The 12,004-nt window shown below is 39.5% G+C and overlaps 1 protein-coding gene across 1 annotated transcript in view; it reads right to left on the reverse strand.

The window, feature by feature from the left end:
* Window positions 1-4,087: 4,087 nt before the first annotated feature.
* CYP2C19 (cytochrome P450 2C19) overlaps window positions 4,088-12,004 on the reverse strand; it is a 252,248-nt gene continuing 244,331 nt past the window's right edge. Inside the window, exons 8-9 of the mRNA XM_060404415.1 lie at window positions 7,003-7,144; window positions 4,088-4,716 (exon numbers count right to left, since the gene is read on the reverse strand). Coding sequence (XP_060260398.1) covers window positions 4,559-4,716; window positions 7,003-7,144 — 300 coding nt within the window. The 3' untranslated portion in view covers window positions 4,088-4,558. The remainder of the gene's footprint in view (window positions 4,717-7,002; window positions 7,145-12,004) is intronic.

Consider the following 12,004-nt stretch of genomic DNA (forward strand, 5'->3'; position numbering starts at 1 on the left):
TGCTTCATTTGCTATTATTTTCTCCCATTCTGAAGACTGTCTTTCCACCTTGCTTATAGTTTCCTTTGTTGAGCAAAAGCTTTTAAATTTTATTAGGTCCCATTTGTTTATTTTTGCTTTTATTTCCAATATTCTGGGTGGTGGATTATAGAAGATCTTGCTGTGATTTATGTCAGAGTGTTTGCCTATATTTTCCTCTAAGAGTTTTATAGATTTTGTTCTTACATTTAGATCTTTAATCCATTTTGAGTTTATTTTTGTGTATGGTGTTAGAAAGTGTTCTAATTTCATTCTTTTTTAAAATTTTATTTATTTTAATTGGAGGCTAATTACTTTACAATATTGTATTGGTTTTGCTATACATCAACATGAATCTGCCATGGGTGTACACGTGTTCCCAGTCCTGAACCCTCCTCCCACCTCCTTCCCCATTCCATCCCTCTGGGTCATCCCAGTGCACCACCCTTAATGCATATATATGGAATTTAGAAAGATGGTAACGATAACCCTGTATGTGAGACAGCAAAAGAGACACAGATGTATAGAACAGTCTTTTGGACTCTGTGGGAGAGGGTGAGGGTGGGATGATTTGGGAGAATGGCACTGAAACATGTATAATTTCATTCTTTTACAAGTGGTTGACCAGTTTTCCCAGCACCACTTGTTAAAGAGATTATCTTTCTATCCATTGTATATTCTTGCCTTCTTTGTGAAAGATAAGGTGTCCATAGGTGTGTGGATTTATCTCTGGGCTTTCTATTTTGTTCCATTGATCTATATTTCTGTCTTTGTGCCAGTACCATGCTGTCTTGATGACTGTGGCTTTGTAGTAGAGCCTGAAGTTGGGCAGGTTTATTCCTCCAGTTCCATTCTTCTTTCTCAAGATGGCTATGGCTATTCGAGGTTTTTTTGTATTGCCATACAAATTGTGAAATTATTTACTCTAGTTCTGTGAATACCATTGATAGCTTGATGGGGATTGCATTGAATCTCTTGATCGCTTTGGGTAGTATACTCATTTTCACTATATTAATTCTTCCACCTCATGAACATGGTATATTTTTCCATCTATTTCTGTCTTCTTTGATTTCTTTAATCAGTGTTTTATAGTTTTCTATATAGAGGTCTTTTGTTTCTTTATGTAGATATATGCCTAAGTGTTTTATTATTTTCATTGCAAAGGTGAATGGAACTGTTTCCTCAATTTCTGTTCTCTCATTGTTAGTGTATAGGAATGCAAGGGATTTCTGTGTGTTAATTTACATCTCCTGCAACTTTACTCTATTCATTGATTAGCTCTAGTAATTTTCTAGTGGAGTCGTTAGGGTTTTCTATGTAGACGATCATGTCATCTGCAAACAGTGAGAGTTTTACTTCTTTTCAAATCTGGATTCCTTTTATTTCTTTTTCTGCTCTGACTGATGTGGCCAAAAATTCCAAAACTATGTTGAATAGTAGTGGTGAAAGTTATCCATCTATTTGTGTTCTCTTTGATTTCTTTCATCAGTGTTTTACAGTTTTCTATATACAGGTCTTTTGTTTCTTTAGGTAGATTTATTCCTAACTATTTTATTCTTTCCGTTGCAATGGTGAATGGAATTGTTTCCTTAATTTCTCTTTCTGTTTTCTCATTGTCAGTGTATAGGAATGCAAGGGATTTCTGTGTGTTGATTTTATATCCTGAAACTTTACTATATTCATTGATTAGCTCTAGTAATTTTCTGGTGGAGTCTTTAGGGTTTTCTATGTAGAGGATCATGTCATCTGCAAACAGTGAGAGTTTTGCTTCTTCTTTTCCAACAAGCATTTAATCAATGACTGAAATTATGTAAAGAAGCACTCTGGTCTTGTAAATATTCTTCAACTTCAGGCTAATCTTATTCCTTAGTTGCAGATCTTCATAACCTTCAAGCTTCAACTGAAGTTGAAATGTCTACTTGGTCCATCTTTTTTCTGATAGCCTTCAGAATCTTCAAGATTTGGGGAGTTCTAAAACTCCTATGTGACACCTTAGAGTCAACCTTTAAGACTCTCACCTCTTGATTTCAAATCAATAATCACCTCAAAGGTAAAATCACGTCAAATAAGAGGCTTCCTAACATGGACTTCCCAATCCCTCTGCTTTCTTGTCCCCAGAAATTGTCACAACTTTGATCACATTTACATATTGACAAATATATATATATATATATGTTTGTGTATTGTCTGTGTGTGTCTGTGTGATGAGTCAGAGAAATACAGACATAAATATGCATATATATATAATATTACGAAATTTCTGGTCATTGCAATAAAATATTATCTGCAGATGATGAGATTTCTACTTGAAAGGTAACTAAAAGCTCCGAAATCCACCAAAGAATTCAGTCCTCAGTACACGTAAGGGTTTAATCAAGTAGTCTTTCTATTACAGTCATGACAGAAAAGAAAAGGACTTCCCTGGCAGTCCAATGGTTAAGACCTCCCTTCCACTGCATGGGGCATGGTTTCCATCCCTGTCTGGAAATTAAGATCCTAACTGTCAGGCAGCATGGCCAAAAAAATTTTCTTTAAAGTAAAGTCTGGTTCCAAATAGGGAAAGGAGTACATCAAGTCTGTATATTGTCACCCTGCTTATTTAACTTATATGCAGAGTACAGCATGAGAAACGCTGGGCTAGAAGAAGCACAAGCTGGAATCAAGATTGCCGGGAAAAATATCAATAACCTCAGATATGCAGATGACACCACCCTTATGGCAGAAAGTGAAAAGGAACCAAAGAACCTCTTGATGAAAGTGAAAGAGGAAAGTGAAAAAGTTGGCTTAAAGCTCAACATTCAGAAAACGAAGATCATGGCATCTGGTCCCATCACTTCATGGGAAATAGATGGGGAAAGAGTGGAAATAGTGCCAGATTTTATTTTGGGGGGCTCCAAAATCACTGCAGATGGTGATTGCAGCTATGAAATTAAAAGACGCTTACTCCTTGTAAGGAGAGTTATGACCAACCTAGATAGCATATTCAAAAGCAGAGACATTACTTTGCCAACAAAGGTCCATCTAGTCAAGGCTATGGTTTTTCCAGTGGTCATCTATGAATGTGAGAGTTGGACTCTGAAGAAAGCTGAGTGCCAAAAATTGATGCTTTTGAACTGTGGTGTTGGGGAAGACTCTTGAGAGTCCCTTGAACTGCAAGGAGATCCAACCAGTCCATCTTAAAGGAGATCAATCCTGGGTGTTCATTAGAAGGACTAATGCTAAAGCTGAAACTCCAATACTTTGGCCACCTCATGCGAAGGGTTGACTCATTAGAAAGGGCCGTGATGCTGGGAGAGATTGGGGCAGGAGGACAAGGGGATGACAGAGGGTGAGATGCCTGGATGGCATCACCGACTCGATGGACGTGTGTTTGAGTGAACTCCAGGAGTTGGTGATGGACAGGGAGGCCTGGCTTGCTGCAATTCATGGGGTCACAGAGTCGGACACGACTGAGACTGAACTGAACTAAACTGAAGCAGATATGTAATTTTTAGGGCATTATGCTTCTGTATCTATGAAAAATTAAAGTGCATATATATGTGCAGCCACACGCTTCTAAGAAACTATCCTGAAGAGACAGTAGAGGAATAATAGAAGACATGTGCATGTATTAATAGTAGCATTTTATATTAACAAGGTTTCAAAAATAATATAAATATCCTTGAATAGGAAGATAATTTTAAAAATTATCATATCTATTAACAAACTATTATGAGATACATTAACTTACACTGCTTGTGAAAATATCAACTTTATGCTATTATATAATGTCACCAAAAAACCATAGCTATAAACAATACATACACATGCAAACACTAAACACACACATAGATTTCTCTGTGTATGTTCAAATATAACCCATATGTATATTAATTACCTTCCCTCTTCTTTACTTTTATATGTCTGTATGTCTGTGTGTGTGTGTTTAATCACTAGAGGAAAGAGGAAGAACATCTCTGGAAAGACTAATAAATTCAAGTTTTATCTCATACTATTCCCTCTAGCTGGATTCATCTTCCCCTGATTTCTGTTGCATGTATATACATATATATGCAAACATACCCATCAATCACATAATTATATTTTTAATAAACATTGGGAAAAGCAAAATTATTTATCCAAACTATCAAGAGATCATTCCCCTAGAGAGATAAATAGGAGTAAGAGATGAGTGCATTTAAAAAAATTTTATCACATGGGATAATTGCCAACTTTAATTTTTAATAAAATATGACATTTATAAGGTGCCCTCCATTTGGCATACACAATAAATTGGATGTAGCTTCAGATCTCAGGACAGTAATTTTAAAAAAATTATTGGGGACAAAACTGTTGTATTTCATGCAAGAAAAAACTTGAAGTGAATCTTAAAGAAAATTAGAAGAGGCAGGGCTCAAGAATGTCACTCCTAAAGGTAAGGGAGAGGCGGACAATGGCTAACAGCCAGGATAGAGAGCATCAGCTTGTGTAGATGGAGCTGGAGAGGCTCACTCTGCAACCTGGCAGTCAGCCCTTTCTTCAGACTGGAATGAAACACATCTCACAGAAGGGTGGAATAGAGTATCCCTTTGAAACTTGGTGCAATATCAATGTGCTTTGGATCAACCACAGGTTTCAAGGTAAAATGCTGTAAAATGCTGACCAGGAGTAAAAACAGCTCCATGCGGGCCAGGCCTTCTCCAACACAAACTCTTTTTCCTAAAAATGACACATAAATTAAACAGTTGTTCAATTCTATTTCTAACATATCGCAAGGGAAGCATAAATAAATATGAAATGAGTAAATACATAAACAAATTAATAAAAGACAAATTAACCTATGGCTTCTTCTATTTACACCAAAATCCAGTTTGCTTCATTTCCTCAGAACAGATTTCAGTGTACTTTCTCTATTAAAAGGAATCTGTTCTGTACACCCATGTCAGGATTGCTTTCCTGAGGCTTGCCAGTAATATCTTTTTACATACACACTCACCCATCCCAAATAACATGAACTACACACTATATTTTTCCATCTACTTCCAATTCAAGACTCAACAACAGATTTATTTCTCCTCATCTGGATTCCTAAAACTAATCTTGACATTGTCATGTCTTTGTTTCTAACAATATTTCAAGAGCTTACCATTGCCAAGTATAAAAGAAATGTCACAAACTCGATACCAATATTATTAACCATTCTCTAAACCCCAGACACACTAGCTGTTTCAAGTGTTATGAGTATCCAGTCATTCCTCCAACTGAAATATTGGTTCCTTCAGCTCTTCCTGATGAGATTCTCTACAGCCTTCTAGATCCACCACAGGTGTCACTTGCTCTATACAAACTTCTTTGATCTATTCAGGGGATATAATTCATTCTCTTGCTGGTTTTCCACAAGACTCATAAATACTTCTAATGCAAAATGTTTCAAATGAAATTATAATTATTCCTGTGTCCCACACACGAAATATAAGCTCATAAAGTAAAGGCAAAAGGAGAAGGGATGTGACAGAGGATGAGATGGTTAGATAGTATCACCAACTCAATGGACATGAATTTGAGCAAACTCTGGGAGACAGTGGAGGACAGAGGGCCTGGTGTGCTGCCATCCATGGGGTTGCAAAGAGTCGAACATGACTTAGCAACTGAACAGCAACAACAAAGTAAAGCCTTAGGTCTTATATGATGCTACAGTGCCAAGACAAAGCAAGCCTGCAAACCCCACAAACTGGGCAGAAATCTTAAGCCAGTTTGTTATGAAACAATGGACCTAAAATTCAGGAAGTAGATAAGGAATAGATTAGCAGGATCTCATTTTGAGATCAAATTCTGGGCATTGTTCATAATCTTGGGACCAAGCATTAAGCATTCCTTGAAACCTATTTTCCTGGATGTTCAGTGAGGAGTAAACCTCTTATTTCTATCCCCATTTCAGTTCCTTCTGTAGGAAAGGCCCTTCACCCTCTCCTTTCTACCCTCTCCTTTGGACTGTGCTGAACACTCTCCACTTCTCCATCTTTCCAGATCCATACTGTGTTTGTTTTCTTTTACACCTACTGTGTGTTTAAGTTGATTTCTATGGACTGCATAACCCCACTAGTTAGTTCCCTTCTTCACTGTGAATAAACTCAAAGGATTAGACATTGAGAAGTTTAGAGTATGCCGTCCCTCAGTCCCAGCCTGTCAGGCCACAGTTTCAGCAGTGGCTGTATTCTCCAACCTATAGACCCATCTCCTGCTGAGGCATCCATTCTCTCTTTGCCAAAGATCTGCTTGGGATCCAGCAACACCCTCCTTCTCCCGGTCCTTCCGACATAGAATGGTAACGTTGTCTTGCTGATGCTCATCCCCGAGTACTTGACCACTCCTTGCTACTTCACTTAATCGTGTCCACACCTCTGAAAAGAGTCTCTTCATTAAACTGCCTTTAATGAAACTTTTGAGTACCCTGCCTCTTTCTTTCAAGGACCTCCTCAAATTAAAGGAAGATACTAAAATATCTCTTCCTGCAAGAATATTTCACTCTGTCCTCTGCCCTGATTCCAAAGTGTAAGAATCAGGAGCTCCTCTCTCTGGGTTTCCACAGAAGCGTTTTGAATAGAACTTGTCTCTGGAGTATCATCACCTGTTAAGTCGCATTCCTTTCTTAGAGGAGAGCTGTCCCTTATTCACATTTCTATCCCTGGACCTGAGTGACCATGGGTCTACTACATTTAAGGTCCTCAGAGACATTTATTGAGTGAATGGCATCTCTGGACAGGGGAGAAAAGTCTCAGTGGAACTAGACTTCTATGAGGAGACCTTAAGATTGTCAGAGGTGGGTGAGAGGGCAGAACTCAGTGAGTACAGCCTCCAATCCAATCAGAAACTATCTGCACCTTGGAAGTGATGCCTCTGGCCTCATGAAAATGACAACTTGTCCAGCTCAGAGTTGCCTACATACAAAGCTCATCCTCCTCTCATTTGACCTCTAATGGACAGACAAAAATGAAGCATGCTTGCCTGCTGAAAAAGCCATGAAGTGGTCAGTCTTCTTAAAGTTGCCACTTTCATCCAGGAAGTGAGCAGGATCAAACTGCCCTGGGTTGGGAAACTCCTTACCATCGTGCAGGACAGAAGTCAGAGATGTTAATATCGCTGTGCCCTGAGATAAAGAGAAATGCAATAACTAGATTATAAAGAAAGTCATGGCATTTTTTTAAAAAATGCCTTATCTAATCCTTTTATTTTACAAATGAGGTGACTGAAACAAAAACATATTTTATTCTCTCCATGTCAAAGAACAAATTAATGACCAAGCCTAACAAGTCATATGACGCCATATAAATGATTTATGATTCAATCATTTAAATCAACAGTGCCAGTTCAGGGCACTGTTAAGTGACTCTAAGGCTAATCGTCTTCAGCTTGTAGCCTACCAACAGCACTTGCTCTTCAGAAAATTAAGGCAGGTGATTTGTTCTTGACAAATAAATTGGAGTGTTGTTTAAAAGTGCTGATGTCACTAAAATTTCAGCTCATTCTCTTTATTTTTTTTATTTTTTTTTTATTTTTTTAATTTTTTTAATTTTAAAATCTTTAATTCTTAATGTGTTCCCAAACATGAACCCCCCTCCCACATCCCTCCCCATAACATCTCTGTGGGTCATCCCCATGCATCAGCCCCAAGCATGCTGTATCCTGAGTCAGACATAGACTGGCGATTCAATTCTTACATGATAATATACATGTTAGAATGCCATTCTCACAAATCATCCCACCCTCTCCCTCTGAGTCCAAAAGTCCGTTATACACATCTGTGTCTTTTTTCCTATCTTGCATACAGGGTCGTCATTGCCATCTTTCTAAATTCCATATATATGTGTTAGTATACTGTATTGGTGTTTTTCTTTCTGGCTTACTTCACTCTGTATAATCGGCTCCAGTTTCATCCATCTCATCAGAACTGATTCAAATGAATTCTTTTTCACGGCTGAGTAATACTCCAAGCTCATTCTCTTTAGAACCGAATATAGGGTCCTTTCCAAATATGACCTGATTGGCCATGTTCTTGAAAACTATTCAGTTTCCCTCTAAGATGAGAAACTGATAAGTATCCCTCTTGCTGCTATGTTTTTTCACTGTAACTGTTGCATGCACTTGTGGAAACAGGAAGGAATTTCTGAGTTCTAGTAAGGTTTTCATAAACTCAGAGATATAGTACTCTGAGATATAATGATTTGAAGTTTAGTTCTTATCATCAATCAAGTATTTCTCTCACAAATTAAGGTTTATGACCATAGGTAAGTTGTTTAGCATCTCCATGCCCTTTACAAAACGTTTGCCAACCTTGCTTTAAAGCAACATTTATAACATTAATGGTATGTTCATAATATACAAAATATACATGTGATAGCTTTAACATAAAGGAAGTGGAACAAGTTAAATAGCCATATACAACTGCAGTGTTCTTGTATTTTAAACAAAATTTAATAGTATTAATTTTAATACTGTAAATATTTAAGGATGCAAATTGTAACCTCAGGGGCTTCTCAGGTGGTGCTAGTGGTAAAGAACCTGCCTGCCAATTCAGGAGACACAGAAGACGTTGGTTCAATCACTGGGTCAGGAAGATTTCCTGGAGGAGGGCATGGATTGCAATGGATGAGGGCAATCCACTCTGGTATTCTTGCCTAGAGAATTCCATGGATAGAGAAGCCTGGCAGGCTACAGCCCATAGGGTCACAGAAGCAACTTAACACATGCAAATGCACTGTAATCTCAAGAGAAACCACTAAAAAAAAAATAGTTGGATGCCAATAGAAGTTTACAAAGCACAAAAACTTAAACTATTCCAGAAGAAGGAAGAAAAGGAGAAATAAAGGAATATAAAGGAGGACAAACAAAAACAATTATTTTAATATATAAATATTCGAAGAATAATAAAACAATGAAGGAGGAAGAGTGGAATATAAATTGAGTGAACAGTGGGACAAAATGATAGATTTATAGAAATAAAACACCTATTGATAATTATATTAAATTTTAATGAACTAGGCATTCCCACTCAAAAGTCAGAATGCACTTAACAGACATGTAAGGAAAACTCCATCCAAAAGCAACAGAACGTGTTCTTTTAAGCACAGATGAAAGATTCTCCAGAATAGATCATATGATAGGGTACAAAAAAAGGTATTAATAAATTGAGAAGATTAAAATCATATCAAGTATCTTTTCCAATCAAAATGGTATAAATCAAGTAATCAATTACATGAAGAAAACTGGAAAATTCACAAATGTGGAGATTAAACAATGTGCTATTGAGCAATCAATGATCCAAAGACTAAATCGGAAGAGAATCAAAAGTACATTGAGACAAACAAAAATGTAAGCTGCTGCTGCTAAGTCGCTTCAGTCATGTCCAACTCTGTGCAACCCCATAGATGGCAACCCACCAGGCTCTCCCATCCCTGGGATTCTCCAGGCAAGAACAGTGGAGTGGGTTGCGATTTCTTTCACCAATGTATGAAAGTCAAAAGCGAAAGTGAAGTCGCTCATTTGCGTCCGACTCCTAGAGACCCCATGGATTGCAGCCCACCAGGCTCCTCTGTCCATGGGATTTTCCAGGCAAGAGTACTAGAGTGGGGTGCCAGTAAGCACAGCATATCAAAACTCATGAGATTCAGGAAGAATGGTTCTAAGATAAAAGTTCATAGTGAGGCGGTCCTAAGATGGCGGGAGGAATAGGACGGAAGACCACTTTCTCCCCCACAAATTCATCAAAAGATCATTTGAACGGTGAGCAAGTTCCACAAAACAACTCCTGAACACTGGCAGAGACACCAGGCACCCAGAAAGGCAGCCCATTATCTTGAAAGGAGGTAGGACAAAATATAAAAGATTAAAGAGAGACAAAGAGTTAGGGATGGAGACCCATCCTGGAGAGGAGTCATAAAGAGGAGAAGTTTCAAACACCAGGAAACCCTCTAACCGGTGGGTCTGTAGGGAGTTTTGGAATCTCAGAAGGCAACATAACTGGAAGGAAAAATAAATAAAACCCACAGTTTTCGCATCTGATGGCAACTCAGCAGAGAAGTAGCCCAGATGCTAGCGTCCACCACCAGCAAGCAGGGGCTGAACAGGGAGGTGCGGGCAGCATTGCTTATGGTAGGGACCAGGCCTGAACGCCCTGAGGACAATCTAAGGGACCTAATGTGAGATAGCAATCCAAACAGTGGTATAGCCAGAGAGAGAAAAAGAGAGAGAGAGAGAGAGAACTTTCCTGCAAAAAGCTCTAAGATAAGGCACTGCCAGAGAGGAGGGAAAGATGGCGGAGGAATAGGAAGGAAGACCACGTTCTCCTCACAAATTCCTCAAAAGAACATTTCAACACCGAGCAAACTCCACAAAACAACTTCTGTAGGCTGGCAGAGGACATCAGGCAACCAGAAAAGCAGACCATTGTCTTCAAAAACAGGTAGGAAAAATATAAAAGACGAAAGGAGACAAAGGAGGTGGGAGAGGCTCCGTCCCGGGAAGGGAAGCCCGTCCCGGGAAGGGGTTTAAGAAGAGAGGTTTCCAAACACCAGGAAACACTCTCCCTGCAGGTCTGTGGCGAGCCTTGGAAACACAGAGGGCAACATAACAGGAAGGAAAAATAGATAAATAATTAAAACCAACAGATTACAAGCCCAACAGTAACTCCCCAGCGGGCAGCACAGACGCCTGCATCTGCCATTGGGAAGTGGGGCAGGGCAGGGGCGGGAGGCGCGGGCTGCAGAGCTTTGTAAGAATCGGGCAGGAACGCCCCACGCGCAACCAGAACGATCTAACTTGGGCTAGCAAACCAGCCTGTGGGATAGCTACCACGCTCGAACATAAGACACCACCAGGACCCGAGCACAGAACAAAGGACAGAATGGAAAAAGCCGGCTGCAGACCATCCCCGCCGGGACAGGCAGCCAAGCCGTAAGGTCTGGAAGGGGCAATTGCAGACCTGGAGACTTACTTACCTAACTGCAAGCAGGCTTCTTTGCTAAGACTTCTGGGGGTGCTGGACAGTCAAATTCTGCCTCACGGGGTGTGCCAGTGGTACACCCAGAAAGCTGAGCAGCAGCGGCAGAAAAGGTGACAAGCCTCGGTGACCGCGCTTGCCAAACTCCTGAGCTACTCGGACCTGGGAAGGGCACAAAGCGCAGTCCCAATTTGTGCCTCTGAGGGCTGCCTGAGCGCTGAACCTCAGCGGCTTGGACCGGGAAGTGCACGCAGCCTAGGGCCGGCCCCAGATGGTTCCCGGCTGAGCATCGTAGAGCCGGAGCGGTTTGTGCACCGAGAGAAAGGACAGGTCAAGCGGGGCTGAGATACTGTGTGCACACGACAGTGCTATTTGATTGCAGCATCCCCCCTCCCACAGCGCGACTGAACTAGTGAGCCTAAAAACCAGCAAACAGAAGAAGTTAAACAGAGAGGGAACCACCTTGTAAGTGATCCCACACGGCCCATAACATCAGAGAAGGGCCAGATATATTTTAATATTTTAAAATCATTCCTTTTTTTGTTGTTGTTGCTTTTTTGTTTTTTTCTTTTTTTCTAACTTTTTTTAAATTGTTAAGTCTTCTATTTCTCCTCTAATTTTTATTTCTATAACCTATTATTACTATCTAAAAAAAAAAGACTTTTTTTTTTTTTTTTAAGGCAAACACCATATATAGTCTTTGGATGGTTGGTGGTAGTTTGTTTGTTTGTTTGTTTTTAATAATTCTTTTTTTTCTTTCTTCCTTTTTCCTCTGCTTTTCTTTAATATTGTATCTGTGAAAATCCAACCTCTCTAGATTTTAATCTTTGCTCTTAGGTTTTTGTTGTCAATTTTGTACATTTAAAAACCCAAACTTCACTAAGTTTACCTGAGAGTGAGATTACTGGCTTGACCACTCTCCTCCTCTGGACTCTCCTTTTCTCCACCAGGTGGCCTCTGTCTCTTTTCTCCCCCATCTCTTCTCTATCCAACTCTGAATCTCTGTGTGTT

This window comes from Ovis aries, chromosome 22 (assembly GCF_016772045.2).
Source record: "Ovis aries strain OAR_USU_Benz2616 breed Rambouillet chromosome 22, ARS-UI_Ramb_v3.0, whole genome shotgun sequence".
Taxonomy (NCBI): domain Eukaryota; kingdom Metazoa; phylum Chordata; class Mammalia; order Artiodactyla; family Bovidae; genus Ovis; species Ovis aries.